This window comes from Pocillopora damicornis, chromosome 2, assembly GCF_964200805.1.
Source record: "Pocillopora damicornis chromosome 2, jaPocDami1.2, whole genome shotgun sequence".
In the NCBI taxonomy this organism is placed as follows: Eukaryota; Metazoa; Cnidaria; class Anthozoa; order Scleractinia; family Pocilloporidae; genus Pocillopora; species Pocillopora damicornis.
In genome coordinates, this window is record NC_142671.1 from 10,892,385 (window position 1) to 10,910,846 (window position 18,462).

General features: G+C 38.3%; 3 protein-coding genes across 4 annotated transcripts; all 3 read left to right on the forward strand.

The window, feature by feature from the left end:
* The first annotated feature begins 936 nt into the window (after positions 1–936).
* LOC113670877 (uncharacterized) lies at positions 937–11,284 on the forward strand. 2 transcript variants are annotated; one of them, XR_016183421.1, is made up of 12 exons: positions 937–1,051; positions 2,551–2,661; positions 3,336–4,948; positions 5,365–5,640; positions 5,924–6,052; positions 6,780–6,897; positions 7,178–7,375; positions 7,885–8,375; positions 8,443–8,671; positions 8,958–9,376; positions 9,972–10,113; positions 10,462–11,284. XR_016183421.1 is itself a non-coding variant. In XM_089195466.1 (12 exons), exons 2-12 carry the CDS (start codon positions 2,571–2,573, stop codon positions 10,604–10,606), a joined length of 3,900 nt encoding a protein of 1,299 aa, XP_089051592.1. In that variant the 5' UTR covers positions 937–1,051; positions 2,551–2,570; the 3' UTR covers positions 10,607–11,284. The 2 variants fall into 2 exon arrangements, 1 of the variants encoding a protein (XP_089051592.1); XM_089195466.1 differs by having other exon boundaries at positions 9,923–10,113.
* Positions 11,285–12,472: 1,188 nt separating this feature from the next.
* On the forward strand, positions 12,473–13,880 carry LOC149049869 (meprin A subunit beta-like). The gene is made up of 3 exons (XM_089195476.1): positions 12,473–12,678; positions 13,048–13,203; positions 13,595–13,880. Exons 1-3 carry the CDS (start codon positions 12,621–12,623, stop codon positions 13,753–13,755), a joined length of 375 nt encoding a protein of 124 aa, XP_089051602.1. The 5' UTR covers positions 12,473–12,620; the 3' UTR covers positions 13,756–13,880.
* A 200-nt stretch (positions 13,881–14,080) lies between these two features.
* Positions 14,081–16,338, forward strand: LOC113670914 (zinc metalloproteinase nas-4). Its single transcript, XM_089195478.1, has 4 exons — positions 14,081–14,327; positions 14,689–14,772; positions 15,336–15,472; positions 16,139–16,338. Exons 1-4 carry the CDS (start codon positions 14,303–14,305, stop codon positions 16,211–16,213), a joined length of 321 nt encoding a protein of 106 aa, XP_089051604.1. The 5' UTR covers positions 14,081–14,302; the 3' UTR covers positions 16,214–16,338.
* Positions 16,339–18,462: the final 2,124 nt, after the last annotated feature.

Below are 18,462 nucleotides of genomic sequence, written 5' to 3' on the forward strand. Positions count from 1 at the left end.
GTGGAAACTGAACCCCATCCGTTTCCCCTTAAAACCATATGACAAAGTAGTGCTTGTCTCACGATGTGGTCTTTTGCGTAGCCAGCACAAGGTGTCCAGTTAGCAAACGGGTTGCTATGCTTGCGCAGAGAGAAAACCGGGTGGAGAGAGATTAAGCAACTCGTCCAAAACCACCTTTTCCGCTTAGTCAATGTGGACCCTGTTCAAATTTAAACTCCCATGATCAAAAAAGTCGTTTCTCCATGCTGTTTACCACATTTTCTTGAATTTTAGATGAGAAAATATCTGTGAAATCAAACTGTATCCTAAGGTTTATGTTTTATTGCTTCTCATCACCTTTCTGTTTGAAATTAAATGGATACTGTGAGAAGAATTTCTTAGTTACTCACTCCGTTTAAGGGATGAACTGACAAAAAACATCTGGGACAGGCTTTCATATTTTAGGTCAGAAGTGAACACATGCCCAGCCTGAAATTATCATTGTTGTTGTATTTCTAAGATCATTGCTCACAATCTTTTCTTTTAGGTAGAAGTGTTTTTCGTGTACTTGTACGTTTGCTTAAGGTGTCTGTTGAACGGCGAGGTGGATCATTTGCACGGTCCTTGGAAGTCAGTCCTTGTTCTTCTTCTTCATCATTCTTAAAATCAGACAAGTTCATCAACCTTTTCTATAACGAAGTGTAATTAATCATGATACCATCTTTCTGAGCCTCATTGCCCTGCACAAACCCAGGTTGAACCAGGCCTTCTGATCGCATCAATATACTGCTGTAATTTAAAGTTTACATGGAGAAATTGAGGGCGAGGTAGAGGAATGAAAAGTGTAAGAAATTTCGAACAAGAAATCGATCAAAAAATTAATTTCAGACCTGAATTGTTGCCCGAAATTACCTGTAAAACTCCACAACAACTACGGTTCACCTCTTTTCAGATGAGAAGCGATGCATGATGGGTACAGTAACATGTAAATATGGCGTCGAGCGGGAAAGTCGATGCATTTGAGAATAATATCTTTAGTGATATCTGAGACGGGACAGGTACAACGTACAAGGTTGGTTTCTTTGAAATTCCAACCATTTGAGCTATTCCCAATCGTAAAATTTTCATTCTATTCACAAATCCTGGCATCTGATATGATTGCTCATTCGATTAATTTTTCCCAAATTATTGTTCGTAACTTTTAAACCGAATTAGTCAATGAATATCAGGGCATAAATAATCGATAAGGGCTTATCTTTACTTTGATCTTACGTCTTGAATCTTCTATTCGAGGGAAGACCTGAATTTACTTTCGTTTGAAAGAATCGACAATGTTGTAGTTGTTTTAGCCGCCGTCATGCCAACAAATGAAAAGAGAGCATAAATTACGAGGACTATCGTCTTAGAAATAACACTTGGATTTCAACTCTTGTGCTGCCCTCTTTAATAAGTGACACCATAGTATCAAAAATTGAAATTCACTATTACAGACATCATTTACTGTATACAACTGAAATCTGGAGAATGTTTAGAGTGGACAGCATATGACAACCTCTCTCTTCTGAAATTTGTTTGGTCGCCAATTTTTCTCCTCATCGATTGAAAGACCCTTAAATTGATGCAGATTTTCCACAATCAAATAAAAATTGGCCAAAAAATTACTATCTCTGAAAAGGTAACCAATTAAAATTCCTTTAAAGTGGAGAGTAGAGTTTACATGACTTCATCTCCTCTGTAGATAAACAAATCCATATTCACTTATCTTTGAGATTAAGTAAAGTATATAGAGCACTGGGAGATATTTTTATGCATGTCCAGGAGACTCCTGCATTTCACATAATGAGGTAGTGTAATTATTCTGTAAATGCTAAAATAAGTCCTTAGGGGGCTCATTCACTGTGAGACCTCCCAAGAGGGAACATTGGTGGAGAGTGGGGCTTAGTTATGAGAAAGTGATGTGAGTTGAAAATCCAGAAATGAAAGCCAAATTTGAGCCATTATTTTCATCGGCCTGTCCCCCGCCATTTAGTGAATGCTGCTTGCCGTGTGGATTTTTTATGGTTAGGACAGACACTTATAACAAAGGCCTTCAAATACAAGTACACCATTAATGTAACCCTACCCAGCCCAAATGTATGAAAATACATGACTAGAGTTTTTATTCAGCTAAGAAAGGAAGAAATGGGCTTATGAGGGTGAAGGGGGGGGGGGGATTTATTGCTCTTGATCTAGGTGATAGACTTGGCAAAGGAGGCATAATGTCTGAGAAGGGAGTCTTTGGTCAGTGGTTGTGGTACAAGCTATAATCAGGCTGATAGGACTTGGTGTCTCTGAAATTCCATTGATTTTTAATTTTTCACTACCTTTGTATGGAGCATGGAAGTGGTGTTTAAATTAATTATGATTTAATACAGTAGATACAATTAACAATTATTCCATGATAGTGCACTGGATATAAGATGGTTAATAGCCAGGGAGGTGCATAGTGTTGATTTGACTATAACCAATCTTGTATTAGATGCACAATCATGGAATAAGTGAAAATTCAATAAGTTTATGTCTTGTCCCTAGTGAATCAGAAATTCCAAAGTATGGGATGTGGGTCAAGTGCTCATCAAGTAGAAGTTGATGAAGCAGAGGAAAGAAATGATGTAGATCCTTACAAGAAAGCAACAAAATCTGGTGAGGAGACATTTAATGTGAACTTGTTTTTTTTCAATGACACAGAGGAGATATATATATATTTTGTTGTAACACTGGGAGATGAAGTTTATTTCTAAGTGCTGATGATGAATCATCTTTTGCTAAGTGATCATGGGGAATGAGTAAGAGACACAATTAGTGCAAGAGGATGAATTGAATATTGCCAGTGTTTATGGCTTGTTCAAAGTACACTGTATATCATATCAATTGGGTGTCCATTGCTCACTATTCAAGCCCTTGCTGGCTCTGCTGTTTGCATCTTGTGGTTAATATATAATTATGAGCTGGTTTGGTGTTAAAAAGGAGTGGAAAAAATATCCAGCATGTACATGCTGAGTGTTAAGTTTGCTTTGTACTTTTCAAGAGAAGACAGATGCATTTATATCAAAGAAAAAATGCTGGTGAACACACAAGTGTTATACTAGTGTTCTTGAAGATTCCCAAAAGTTAACAATTTTAATGAGGAATAGGTCATTTATATCTTGGAAGCAGAGTGCCTTGAATTGAACAAGTTTGTAAGCTGAGCATAATTCACATATTTATGAAATTAGACGAATATGCTCATTTTTGTTAGTAATTCAATCCTACACTGCCAATCCAAGTGAAGCACTTATTTTGATATGATTATTTTGTAACATATTATGTGTTGTCAGTTGGGAGAACTGGTTTTGGAAAGGAGCAAGACTTTGTCAATGCAGCTTCAACAGAAGAGGGAAAGAACTTGAGGGAGCAAGAGAAACATGTCACTGGCGAAGTATTATCTGATATACAAAATATTTCTACAACTTCTGCAAAGACAGAGCAGGCAAAATCAGGGAAGAAATTTGTTAAAAATGACATCATAGAGGACAGTAAAAGTGGTATTGTTAAGGGAGATGATATCCCTAATGGAAAAGATGACAATGGTAGTTCAGGGCTGACAAATCAGGTTACAGATAGAGATGGTTTATGTATAGTTTCTGCTGGCATGGATCAGAGGAATGAAAATTCTGAGGTACATGTTACTCCTCAGACTGGGACTAGAGATTCTGGTCCTGCCAAAGATGGCTGTAGTTGTAGAGGTGGGGTAAAGAAAACATCCCTGAATGAAACAAATGATTCATTTACCCAAGTTGTTGCAACACCCAACCAAAGCTTTCAAGACTCTTTTGCCAACGAAATATCTGGACTGGAAACTGACTCAGAGTTAACAAATGGTACAATTACTACATCACACCAAACAGCAGAGAGTACTGATCTTAATCAGTTGAATGCTATTGAGGTGACTGACTCTGAAAGCAATCAAGAAAGTACAGAACGTACCAAAGAAACGTATAAAGATCGTGACAGTGAGTTAACACATGGTGCGGCTGCTACAGATCAAACAGCTGAAAATACTGATCTTCATCTGTCAGAAAATCAGTTGGATGCTGTGAAAGTGATTGAATCTAAAAACATTCAAGAAAGTAAGGTGAAAGAAGCTACAAAAGCAACATTTGAAGAGGAAATAAAGTTAAGAAATGTAGAGGATAAATTAGATGTAGCCGAGGTGACTGATCCTAAATGTATTCAAGAAAATGAAGAATCCTCTACCCAAAAGAAAGCCATAGAAAAAAGGACAACTGAGTTAGAAAATGGTGATATTTGTAGGGAACAAACTGCTAAGAATGCTGATATTTATCCTTCAATAAATCAAGATATTGCTGAAATTAAGGATCCCCTGTTTTGTGGCAACTTGAACAAAGCTGTAACAAGTAAAAATGAAAGTGACCGAGGGAAAGTTCTACAAATATTGAACCATGTGCCAGTTGTACAAGCTACTGAAAATATCCAAGGTGGCCAAGGAAATTGTGCCACAGATAAGAGTGAAAATGATGTCAAAATAAATCTGTCAGATAGAAATGTCACATCAGCTGAAAGTCTCTCAGTTGTTGGTGAAATGAGCAGTGTTGAAACAGAAGCACAAGATTCTGCGCTTTTTCGAGACGTCATTGCCGAAAACAGGCTCATTGCAGCACTACGTCTTTCCTGCAAGTTATCACCTGGGCATCTTGTGAAAGATCTTAATGTCATGGGTGTGAAGTCAGTTCAATTGATGCGTTCACTTTCACCAGGGGTTGTGACTGTAGCAGAGCTGATACAAAAGCTTGTTCACTTGACGGAACTTGATCTATCAGGAAATCTTATTGGACCTCAGGGATTTCGTGTTATTTGTTTGGCTCTCAGAAGGAATGTTACTCTTAAGTCTTTGAACTTGGCAAACAACTTGGCAGACACTGATAGTTCTGTAAGTATTGAAATCTTTTTTTTTTATTAGCTATTATTTACTAGAATACTAATTCTTTGCGAAACAAAAATATTTTATTAACATCTAATGGCAACCTTCATCAACTATCATAAATTTGGTCAGGAATCCCACAGAGCCAAAAGCATTTCGTTTAGTTCTGGTTGATTTCGAAACAGCTTATCTCATGACATAATACAAATTTATTTCGGCGATTCAAATTTACCCAAACCTTTTTCTTATTTCTTTTTTTTTTTGTTAAGGTTTTTGTTCTCACAAAATTATTTTATTATATAATATGTACAACTAACGACATTCTCTCACAAATGCCAACTTGTCACCGCCAAAAACTTAAGCATAATCAGCTTTTTGAAATAACCTTGATAAGTGAGTGTGATGTTTTCTCTTCACGCGTAAAGGACTGTTTAGGAGAAATGCTGTCTGTCAACTCCACTCTGGAGAGATTGGATGTTTCTGGGAATAACCTTGGGAGTGATTACTTTTCGCGATGTGTTGGACCAGCATTGATGAGCAACAAATCTCTAAAGGTGTTAAAGTTTACCAGTTGTGGATCAAATGATGTGTCTGCCATTTGCGAGGCAATGGTAGAAGGAAATACAACAATTGAGGAACTCGATGCCAGTAATAATCACATTGGAGCTGTGTTTGGAGAGGGGTTGTTAAAAATCTTGCAGGTATATGTACATCTATGCATATTAGTGGTATTAGCATACTAACGGCAGAATTCTGGTTCACTCTTAATTTTCTGGGTCGTTCAAAGAGCGAATATCGCTATTCAACTGAGAAATCGTTATCCTGCGCATTTCAGTGTTGTTGAAAAGTTCATGTGTTGCATATTGTTATGGAAACTCATATCATAATGTATAGACGTTTGGTTACATGTACAGTGGATGTGTTTATAATGTTGAATGGTATCGTGAACAAGTCTTATAATATAGTGTTTGCTGTTTGTCACAGAAACCAGGTTGTCGCTTGCGACATCTTGACGTCCATGGAACGAGCCTTGGAAACGATGGAATGGCAGCACTGCGGAAAGGAATTCAAAATAACAACTCTCTCATCAGTGTGAATGCAGCTGGGCACCAGGTAAATTTACCTATGTCATGCAAAAAACTAAATTTTTGCACTGAATTTACTGAACACTGTGATTACAATTTTCACGGGAAAAAAAACTATTCGTGTGCTTGGTTCACAATGATGCACTTGTGTAGTCATTTACAGGGTTGTCAGTTAACAGTGAGGATGGAGTCATTTTCTCCGAACTTCACACCTCTGGGCTAACTTTGACATCATCTAATTAGACCGTGATATTTTGTGATATTGAATGGTACAACTTGGGACCAAAAAAGGCGACAATCAGTGTACTGCATTTGTTCATCATGGATGTTTTTTTTCAAACCACTGGTAAAAAAATTAGAGTAAAACGTACATGACTTATCAGTTTACACGAACTGAATTTAGAATACGTGACTGACGACAACTCTTCAATCGACTCTGGTGATGACTTCCGTTCAGGCGTTACTTCCGGGTCCAAACCATATACTGGAGAGAGCAAAGGAAGCTATTGTTTGTCTAACATTTGCGAAGACCAATTACTTTTTCACTGTATTGTGCAACAGGAAAAAAAAATTACCCTTAAGCACGATCTCCACATTTTGTTTGACTGTTCGTGGACTTTTCACGAGATCCAGTAAATTTTGAGAATTCTTCTGGCTTGTTGATTTTTTATTTGCCATCACCAAGCTGCCGCTGAGTTCACATGTATCTTCAAATTGGCTAATGCATGTTACTTCTCGACTTGTCTAATGTCCAGGTGTCTTGTCTGTCATTTCTCATGGAGTTTTTGTGGAGCTGTATTTGTCATCCTTCTTTGGAGGAGCTGGTTCTTGACGGAACCAAAATTGGCGAACGGGATGAATGGAAACCATCAGGTCTTGCTCTCTGTTTGCAACTTTCAGTACTTTACAGTGTATTTGAGCTTTCTTATTTTGTTATATCTACCGATCTCGTGCTGTCTAGGGTGTTTTAGAGTCTTTGCATTTATTTGTAGGTGAGATTTGTGCTAAACTCGAATGTCAGTCTTCTGGCATGGGAAATAGTTCTTAACGGTTTGCATTCATAGTCGCAGTAACTGTTCTTGATTGGCAACTATTCATCCCCAGACTTGCATCTTTTCTTACTTTCACTTTTGAATGCATTGTAACCATATAGGTGTGACTGATGAGCCGGAAAGAAGTTCGAATCTGAAAAAGCTACTTATAGCAGGATGTTCGCTGACAAATCAAGCGTTAGGGACTTTGGCAGAAAACGCTCAGGGAAAATTAAATCAGCTCTTTTCCTTGGATTTGTCCAACAATGATCAGCTTACCACAAAGTGTTTATCAAGCATTTGCGCCTTGACCTCCTCTGGTAATTGTCTTGGTTATTGATAAAGACCGTTTTACCTGTGGGAGATTATTTTCCCTGTCTATCAAATATCCTTTATTATAGAATTCTAAACAAACAGAACTTTGGAATTAATTTCCCAAGCCTCCCCTCTCAAAGCAGTGGCAAAACATGTAAATCTGTGACATACGGTTTAGCATCTAGACCCAAAGCCCTGCATCTGCCCTTCACACTTAGAGGCCCCTATAAAGCTCGATGATACATCTTATTTTTGAAAGAGACGCGATCTTCGAATGGTGGACAGCCAGTTCTGTGAGATTTCATTTCTTATGTAGTTTTGGCCATACCCTTATTAACTGGCGACGGTAGGTGAATGAAATCGCTGTGAGACAATTAATTGAAGGTTTCTTTTTGCCTTAAACGGGGAAACACGAAGGAAAAGGAATGTTATTCGATTAAATTTTTTTCTGTTCAACCCTATCTTACATTAAGCGACGAACTGGTTTTAATTTTTCCATTTTTTGCTTCTGTAGATCGAAGTGTACATTCCTTGTGTGCCGTTGACTTCTCGTTGAATGTTGCTGATGATATCGCCGCCGAAATCGTAAACCTTCCTCAACTTAAAAACCTCAAATCGCTGCTTCTAAAGAAATGTAGGATTTCACCAAATTTCATCGCTGATCTTTCTAAGCTCGTTGCCGTGACAACGCCTGAAGTCCCACTTATTTCCTCTCTGACATTGGACGGAATCAAACTGTCAGGAACAGATGCTCTGAAAAGAATGCTGGGATTGTCAGACATATTTATACCCATAACTCCCTGCAGCTTTGAGTTGTTGTCGCTTATAGGGTGTGGGTTGAACGATAGAGACATGAAACCGCTGATGACTGCAATAGGGAATGGACTGATTATAAAGGAATTGAGATTGGCGGCAAACAGGCTCACAGACACATCGGTCAACAACTTGTTGGAATCTACTGGAAATTCGCTTTCTCTTGAAACCCTGGATCTGTCAATAAACAAGGTTTGCATGTATTTATAAATTGCTTTTATTATGAAACACTAATTGAAACAACTGTTTTATTCGTTAGATTCGAAACGGCGGCGCTGAGAAACTAGCTTGTGCTTTAGCTGACAAACTGGCAAACCTGAAGAGCTTGTTTATGGGCGACAACTGTATCGGCAGGGAAGGGATACTTGCGTTGGTTGGCAAAATTGGTTCCGGCTCTCAACTGGGAGTTTTAAACCTCAAAAGTCAGCAACAAGCTTTGGGAGAAAAAGATGTGGATCAGATAATGGAACGGCTGGCAGAAGCACTTGGTACATGCCTGTTCATATTTTATTACCTAACATCATAATTTTGTTCTTGTCATAGTACCCTGGCAGTTTATTTTCCTCGTCTCCCTTGTTGATATGTTACGCTTTTTCTTTTAGTGTTCTTGCACTATTCATTTCGTTTAGATAATTATTAATTTGATGTAAGATAAGGAATTACTGAAGTATTATCATCGTGCTAGGATTGTACGTTAACGTGCATGGCACCCTACAACCAGTGGCAGCGTGTCTGTGAAATAACTGGCAAGCGGCCTTGTCTTATACTTTTCAGGATTCGACCCACAGAGTAGTGACCCTCCTACGTCAGACGTTTTTGTACCACCCTCAAACTTCTCAGTCAACCTCACCGGACTTGGGGGCGAACCTGGTGAACTGGGACCGAAACTGGACAGTCTGGCCGTCCTAACAGACTACAGCTCAAAACATTGTAGGACTTTGACACTTGATGATGCATTGCAGCTGTCTGTGGCTCTCTCCCAAACGGAAAACACGAGATCTCAGATGAGTCAAGGCGACTGGAACCGAGTTATCAGCGCTGACAAAGACGCACCAGGATGGTTGCAGATCTCGTCACAGCGGGCATGTGCGATATATGTTAGTAATCTGCCGCTGAGCGTGACTGCGGAGAAATTGGAAGGGCAGCTGGATAGTGAAGCGGAGTGTAACGTCGTGGAAGTCTATTTGCTAAAGGTTTAAACTTCTATTTGTTTATTAGGCTGTAACTCCTCTATTTAACTGTAAAGTGTAGTATTTATCAAATGTAGGGGACTTCGGACAGAACGAAAAAAAAATTCCCTTTCAGTAAGAATTGTTTCCTATACCTCAGAAGAGCCAAAATCATTGAAGCTTCATTTTTAAAATCAAGACGGTTTTTTCGGACAGCAGGTCTGTGTGTCCGTTCAGCCGTCAATTAGTGAGTCAGTCAGTCAGTTGTCAGTCAGTGATTTAGTTAGTCAGTCAGACGGTCAGTCAGTTGTCAGTAAGTGATGTAGTAAATTAGACAGTCAGTGATGTAGTCATTCAGTCAAACAGTCAGTCGATAAGTCAGTCAATCAGCCGTAAATCGGTCAGTCAGTCAGTCAGACAATCAGGTAGTCAGTCGGTCAGTCGGTTAGTCTTATTGATTAAAGATTACTCTTTTGAGTACCTAGAAATAGGGGCTAACATATATTTTTTGTAATTGTATTGGGAGTATTATTCTTCCTCTCCAATCTGCCTATTTTTTCTGTGAATCAGGATCAGATTCTCAGGAAACCAAATGGCTTAGCCTGGGTGTTATTTGCAGACGCTGAGTCTGTTCAAAGGGCAGTGGAATACTACAACTCTGGCCAGGCTTTCATGTACGGGACACCATTTGTTATCTCCTCCGTAAATGTTGATGTGATTGCTGATACTGACATGGAAGAAAATGCTCTGGCTAAGGCGAGGTTTGTATTTTTGATTGTGTCTTTAACAATGAAAACATTTAATTATATCTTGACTTTCTTCGTACATTTCTCTGTCTGTGGCCAGGCGCTAGGTATGTTACCATAAATGACTTGTCTCTTCTAAACACCAGGAAGGTTAAAAAACTAAACACAGCTATACAAAACCGCCACGCAGACGAGCGTTTGCTTAATTAAGCACGCCTATCGACCGATGTGAGTGCGTTGTATTTCGATTTCTATCGACCGATTTCCATTCAATCGTAGGACGCTATTTAACGCTAACTTGCAGCGCTTGATAAGAAATTTTATTTCGATGAGATATCTTTTATTTTATCATTTTATTTACAGACAAGAGATGAATCAACGTGCTAGAGATCGCAAAGCAGATCAAACTGTTCATGCGCAGCTCGTTCAGTCAAACTACAGCGAGAGTCTTGCCCGTCATGAGTATGCAGCCCAGCACCCCGCTTACGCTGATGGCCGAGTGTGGTGAGGGACTAGTGACGACAAGAATATTGTGCTCTAGTTGCATTTAAAGCGATTTTGGAGAGTTCAGACCCTTCTCCTTAAGAATGTTGTCTTTTAAACGTCTTATTGATGTTCGATTTATTAATACTTTCCGCGAGGTGGTTTAGCTACAACTCCTTGAATTGTACTGTAAATCGTTTCACCTGCTATCGATGGTTTCCCATCGGTTCTTTCTTATGGATACAGTTAAAAGGGCTGGTAAAGTTTGGCAGCCCCCTTTTTCGACTCATAAACAAATTTACGACGAATTTGTTTAAAAAAATTATGAAGGTGTAAAGCGCACATTTTTCACAAGGATATTTGTCCATCCATTCCGCATTCTGTGATTGTTCAAAAGTAGATTCACTGAGTGAGCATTTTAAATACTACGTCAAGTAATGTAACAGCAATTTTTTGGGGGTCAATTTTACGAGTGTTTGTTGTATTATAGTTGTTACTCTGCAAGGAGAATAATGGCTTTTGGTTTTACATGATATTCCACGAAGAGGGTTTGAAAAATTATTTATTTTACACTTGTATTTTGATGTTGGATGAAGGTTATAATTTTTTTTTTACCCAAAGTTTTGTCTTCATTTATGGACTACAGAGTATTTATTTTTCTGAAATTTCATCATCCGTTTAATACGAATAAAAATGGATAAAATTGATGGCTAGGAATTTTTATTGGTTTGTTGATTGTCCCTCTTTAGACAGAAATGTTTTCTGTTTTATCCGCTCAGCTGAAATTCCAGGTAAAACTTCTTTTCTGGAATAGAAATTTTAACGCTTTTCGGGCTAGTCCAGAATTCTGAATCAAGCATTTCATGTAAGAGATGAAAATGTACCCTGAAGACGAGTAACCAGTTTAACCAGTATTGCAAATGATTTTGTTTTTAAAAAAAATAGAACCAAAGGGTACTGATTGTGATGATTCTTCGCTCTCTCAGTCCTCAAGAAAAAGTAAGGAAGTACGAATGAGTTTTGCTTGTCTGGCTCTCGTGTAAACAGCGAGGTCACCTCAAAGGTCTATTGTTTATGTTCTTTAGGCTCGGCAACCAGCTGCTGTATGGGGGAGACGTTCATATATCAGGAGAAAGTAAAGACGTGACTTAAGAGAGCCGCAGAAATGAAGTCCTGGTTTTCTCGTCAGTTTCAAAAGAGAATTTTAAAAAATGTTAATGCATGGGGAATACCGAACAAAAGCAACCATTTAATATTGCTTTACACTCTCACTTGGAGAATAGACCAAAAACTTTTTAGGTCGATCCTCTCAAGTTTCCCAGCTGTTTAAATACGTTGAGCATCAGTCCGGAAAACCGCTTCATATTTCAATCAATTTCCATGTTACCACGCGGCGTAATAAGGTTGCCAACTTTTCTAAATTTTCAGCTTCTTCATAAGGACCAGTTATTTCATTCCCAACTAGCATAATTTCGGTGAGGTCATCGCGCATTTTCTTTGTGGCGGTGTGCTTCTTTTAGAGTTCAGAAATTGAAATTTCTAATGCAAATGAAATTAGCTTAAGAATACATCCGCCTTACAGCCGCAGCGGAGAGCGAGGGAAATCTGCTGTTGATATTGACAAGCTGAAATAATATGTGCAAACGCAATAACTTTTCCATCAAAAAACCGTTTTACCATTCATATGTAAACAAGTAAAAGGACGAAGACCATTTTGGAGCAAAGTTAGTGTTATGAAATAACATTGAACAGATGCTTGCCTAAGTAAACAGATTGTTACAGTCACTTTGATTTGTTTATGCTCAAAGACTGTTTTAAGAGCGATCTGGCTAACGCGAGTCAGATTTAAACACCGATGAGAAATTCTAGCCGTTTCTCCTTTAAATTATCCAATGAAATCACTACACGATTCCAACCAATGTCTGTGCCGTTTCCGCAGGACTTCACCTAACAGTTTCCTTTTGGGACACTTTAATTCTGAGTAACTGCAAACACGGTCAAGGCGACCCACTTTTGACTAAAGTGTATAACAAGCAACGATGTTGCTTTTTGCAGTTCTCACTCTTAGGGCAAGAATACTTTCCTCTAGCCCAGAAGGTTTGCTTTCGTCATTTTTGTGAATTTTTATTTAGTATAATCGAACTGCACGTTTTCTAAAAGAAACGTTAGGGACACGGAAAAGCACATACAAATAAATGACTTTTAATAATTTGGTCTTTCCGGACTGCACAGCTATTGCCTGGCTACCTTTTCGAATGAATGCGGATATTCTTTTCAAAGAAATCTGCTCTTCTGAAAATGAATCGGATTGATACATCAAAGTTATATTCTAATGAAACAATTTTTAAGAAAAATTCTTAGAAAAACAAGTTGGACTATTGAGAGGAACGAACACTATTGATAAGTTCTTCTTCTGTCAACTTTATTGCTAGTGGTCTAAGTTGAATCACATTCCTTCCTTTGAAGAGAATTCGGAATCCTTAAATCCTAACCTACTTGAAGGTGACATGATTATGTCGCCACAGCAAGTAAGAGGGTTACTCCTGGGACAGTCACGTGGCGCTCATTTTGCTCGCCGCTGGTCAAATGGCATGGTGCCATATACTATCGATTGGAGTTTGGGTAAGCGTGACATTAATTTTAAAGTTGAAGACACTTTAATCTAACAATTTTTTCTCATATGCTTAGGATATGAATCGCCTGCTAGTAGTCTGTGATCTTTGGATAGGGAGTGAGTTTTGCCGATGACAAGAGTTTGGGACGAGACAGGAGGAGAATGTTATTGTGCCTTTAGTCTTGATCCAGGCTCTCCCCTGTCAAATATCACTACGCCCGTACAACCATGCGATTAAAAATAAAGAAATAAAAAGTAGGAGAAAAGAAACACACACAAGCTAACCCGGAAGGCTTAGTATTCTTAAGATATTACTAACACCCCTAAAAATGACAGCGTTCGTGCTATGATTTTATCTTGCGTCAGAGAAACTGAGTCTGCCCATCACATTTCTTGCAGAAAGGGAAGATGTGGCCAAATCTGTCATTACTGCTGCTATTGAGGAATGGACAAGCAAAACCTGTTTGCAATTCAAGGAAAGGACTTCCGAGAGGGCATACGTTACATTTCGCATAGGAAGCGGGTTTGTACCTGATTTTAGTGAAACTAATATATATTAATTTGATTGTATAAACGCCTTTAATAGCAGTTTAAGTCACATCGTTTGCCAGGAATCGTGTCAAAACTGGACTCTACAATTCTTCATTCTTACACGATTTTCTTTACCTGGAAGCCTTTCATTATCTCACTTTACTCTTGTAACCTTCGAATAATTCCTGCTGGATAATGCATTCCCATTTAAATTTCTTCGTTTTGGGCTGTTTAAGAGTCCAAGAACTTTGTTGACTTGTTGCTCTCACTGATTTTAGAATAAAATCAATAAAGACATCTCGTAACGAACAATCCTGTTCTGTTTATTAAACTCTCAGCTCGAAATCCATTGATTGGCATTTAAATTCACCAATCAGAGGGGTTGGCCTACAGACGATCTGGCACCAAATTCTCATTTCTTATTCACAACAACAGAGTTATAGCGAGAGAGAAGAATTATCTATTAGGGAGCTAACAGTGTGTCTACAGAATCTTATATGTTCTTGCAGTTGCTCTACTTCAGTGGGATATCAAGGATACCAACAGTTCGTTAACCTATATCCTGGATGTTGGCACATGGGGACTGTGGCTCATGAAATCGGTACGTGGGTTGGGAAAAGGGTGGGGGGGGGGGGGGTTTGGTTGCACAGGTCGGCTCCAGCTTACGAGCCAGTAAGCCTATTACTGCAAGAGCTTACTACATCTCTGGTGGCTTGAGGTAGCGTTGAGTATTGTTACACCTCACTGAACGGGATTCTGTTAATTTTCTCTGACTTCAGACACGATTTTAAAGAACCCTGGATTATTTTTCAACAGCGTATGATTTTGTTATTGTGACTTAAGAATAAAGTATCCTTTCTTTACCCTTTCTTTATTGCTGTTACTCGATAGTTTTCTCACTGAGACATTGCTTGCTATCGTTCTCGCGGCTTTTGACCATACGTGCTTTATATTTTGCTAAGGTCACGCTCTTGGGTTCTTTCACGAACAATCTCGACCGGACAGAGACAGATTCGTGAGAGTTGTCTGGTACAACATTCAAACAGGTAATCATAAAATTAGTGATAACCATTCCACAGATTACTAACTGAGCGTATTTTTAAAGCCTTCTAGTTTTTAATGCGATCATTTTACTGTTATCCTTTACTCTTGACCAAAGGGAAAAGTAAAGGTATCAACGGCTCTCCATCACCCCCTCATTTCCATCTTTTAACTAGATAAGATTTTTCATGATAGGGGTCACGTTTACGAATCTCGTGTGCTGTATGTAAACAAATGAATACCGCTGCTCTACTTCATGAATCAGCGGGCTCATAGGACCGGCAAGGAGAAATGCCATACATGGAGATTTTTCGGATTCCCGAGTTTTTACTACCTTAATTATGCGGTTCAAATTTTGTCAACTTGTAAAAATTTTAACCTCATGAAGGAGGGTCATGTGCACCTTGGGCATCTCCCTTCCATAGCTACGCCTCAGCCTCAAATAAATTCAGGCAAGTTTTGGCTGTCAATATAATCGTCAGTTGCTTATTTGACGCATACACGCTCAAAAAAATTAATACTACCTATTGTGAATATTCTTCGTTAAAATGCAAACTCTTACCCGTAGGTATGGGCTATAACTTCATGAAGGTCAACCACATTAATTCGTTGGAGGAACCATATGACTTCGATTCTCTTATGCATTACGGTCGTACGTTTTTTAGCAAGAACGGTCGTCCAACCTTGTTTCCACAAAAGAAAGGGGTGAGACTGTCTTTACTGCTTTACTAAAACAAATACAAAAATTTGCTATTAAATACTGTGCTGCTACAGTAGTACACAGGAACATTTTACTCTTCTCGTGTAAACGTTGTGTATGTTGTGAACCAAAGATCTTCTCAAACGACGTGACTAGAGACGCACGTATTTCAAGCTTCGAATTTTTCCTTTTCTAGCAAAAAAGGATGTGTTTCAAGCCTCCAATATTTCTTTATTTCTGTCATGATTTAATAATGATAGTAATAATAATAATAATAATAATAATAATTTTTATGATAATTATAAAAAGAATCATTGTCCAAGTGTCCTTTAAACAAGAGTAAGAGCAATGAAATTTTCACAACTCAAGTTGAAAGGTGACAAAATGAGTCGGCTAAGTGTTGTGATTTTACTTAGTTTCCGTTTCCAGTCTGGGCAGTGATGTTAGTAGTTCTCAAGCCATTGCACATAACAGCAAATGATAATCACTCTCATTCACTTGTGAGTCCAGTTTCTTGTGTGGCTAGAAAAGTGTGTTCGTACAACCTACGCCACTAGCTTTCGATTGAGAACTAATATGGAGAAGATCTGTTTTCTTCTGTCCGTTTAACAGAGACCATATTTCTTTTTGGTTTCCCCAAGTATAATATATTTGATGAAATTTCGTTTCAGATCGAGTTTGGTCAAAGAGAAAGAGAGAGCGAGGGAGATGCCCGTCAAATGAACAAGATGTACAACTGCCCATAGCTTAGTTCTGTAGAGTTTGAGATAAATCCAAACAGAATTAACATAACTTGATAAAATTAATAAATAAGTTAATTAATAAATTAATTCGTGTAATAGATGAGATGAAATTAAGAACGCAAAGTAGAAGAGAATAGCTCGGTTATGGTTTGGTTTTCAGTGAGTTCTTGTCATTGGGTCCTTCCTGTTTCCTCACTCCATCTTACTGTGGTTGCACTTTCTTTGGTAGAAAATATATCTTTAAGTTTTAGTGTTAGTGAGGGAGGGAATAATTAGGTTTCTCTCTTTGTCGGACGGGAAAGGAAGCTAGTCATCGGGCCAGTTTGTAATGCGAGTTTCTCTTGGTTAGGGATCAGTCATTAATTATCGCCCGGAAGGAGGGGGCCGAGAGGATTTTATTTGCGTCACAACCAAATTTACTGGACTCCAGTAAGGCTCTGTAGTATTCTAACGATCCCCCTCATTGAGAGTAAATTCAACTATAGTCCCCCCTTTTATACTCTGTTAGCGACGACTGATCCCCATTAATTTCCTTGAAAACCATATGGTTCCACCTAGAGCCTTATAACCTCCCTTCGTCCTCCCTCGTCCTCCCTCCTCAATAATGACTGGTCTAACAAATAGACCTTTCTTTTATTCCTTCAGAGATGACTCTTCGATAAAATCTTCCACTCAAGGGTTTATAAGTGGCATTCTTACTCTAAAAGTGATGGTAAGCCTTAAAATGCGATCCCATTTGGGCTATCAAACCAAAAAAACCAAAGCCCCTCCAAAGTGTGTTTTCGTCTAGAAGCCCAGGATATTAATACACTCCAGGAGGTTATTTCAACGCGTTCACGGTATTACTGTTCTGTGAAAGAAAATTAAAAGGAATAAAAAGAAAGCAGCAGGGCGAGGTCTTATCCCCGATCTGGGCCCAACATGCTTCCAAAGCGCCTCTCTGATTTGCTTTTAAACGATTGCAAAATATAATTCAATTTCTTTAAATTTGGGCAAAGTATTTTCAAATTTCCCTAGTTATTCAGTCTTCAATTTTTTGCCATCCAGATCAGCTCCTCATTGAATCGATTTTGAAAACAACAGTTTCCTTTCGTGGGAAACATATGAAATTTGAAATTACCAGGCATTGACCAACTACTCCCAAGAATTCTCATCACTAGCATAAAACTCATATGCAAATTAGCAAAGCCGACCGTTTTTTCCTTCCGTGTCAACATCATTTGAAAGGTCACTATTTTTTATTTCTATTCCAGTGCCTCGCAAAATCACTGAGACACGTACTTTGAGCCTTGAGTAAAACACATAAAAGGCCTCAGAAAAGTAAGGGAAAATATGAACATGAATATGAATATGAATCTCTGGTTTGTTACTTTCTCTTTCTTTTAACTCTCTTCTGCACTGAATTACCTGAAAACTGCATTTATCTTAACCAATCAGGACTGAGTAATTTCTTCATGTATATTATTTGTATAGGTAATCACATGATTTCGAGTGCAATTTGGAATAAATAAGCACGCACAATTTGTGGTCTTTGAAAAAATAAACAAGTGCTTGTTTGTTCCAAATTGCACGAGAAAAATCATGTGATTACGTGTTAATAATATACATGAAAAAATACGAGACAGCTCATCATAAGTAAGCATAAGCAAAGCGCGCGCATCAAGTGCAAAAATAATTTATTCAAACCGTGCGTTCGGTCAAAACAACCGCGTACGATCAAAACAATAATATGCCATGATATCTTCACATCTTTAAGGCGCAAAAAAAGTTAAAAATCCGGCTAAACAGTTCAAGAAATTGTTCAGTCTGTGTCCAAATCACTTTTGATGAAATGGAATCGTCGTTTCCGAGGTTTAACCATGTTTGTTTTTTCATTTCGGCGTTGGATTGCTCGAGCAAAGTGTTAAGCTGGGTTGGCTCGTAATTTTCGATTTCCTTGGCAGTTCCCTTCTCTAAACACCACTTTTCTAAACCGATAACCAAAAAGCAGTGCTTTTTACAGTGTTTTCTTTGTTTGAGCTGTTTTTCAGCTGCGGTGGCGAAAGAAAACCTAATTAAAACGCCGGCCATGTTTCGCTCGCAAATTTTCAAATTTTGTTGTTGATTGGCTATCTGTGAGTTTCTTTGATTATTTACCAATCAGAATGTCTGGTTTGTTACTTTCTCTTTCTTTTAACTCTCTTCTGCACTGAATTACCTGAAAACTGCATCTATCTTAACCAATCAGAACTGAGTAATTTTTTCATGTATAT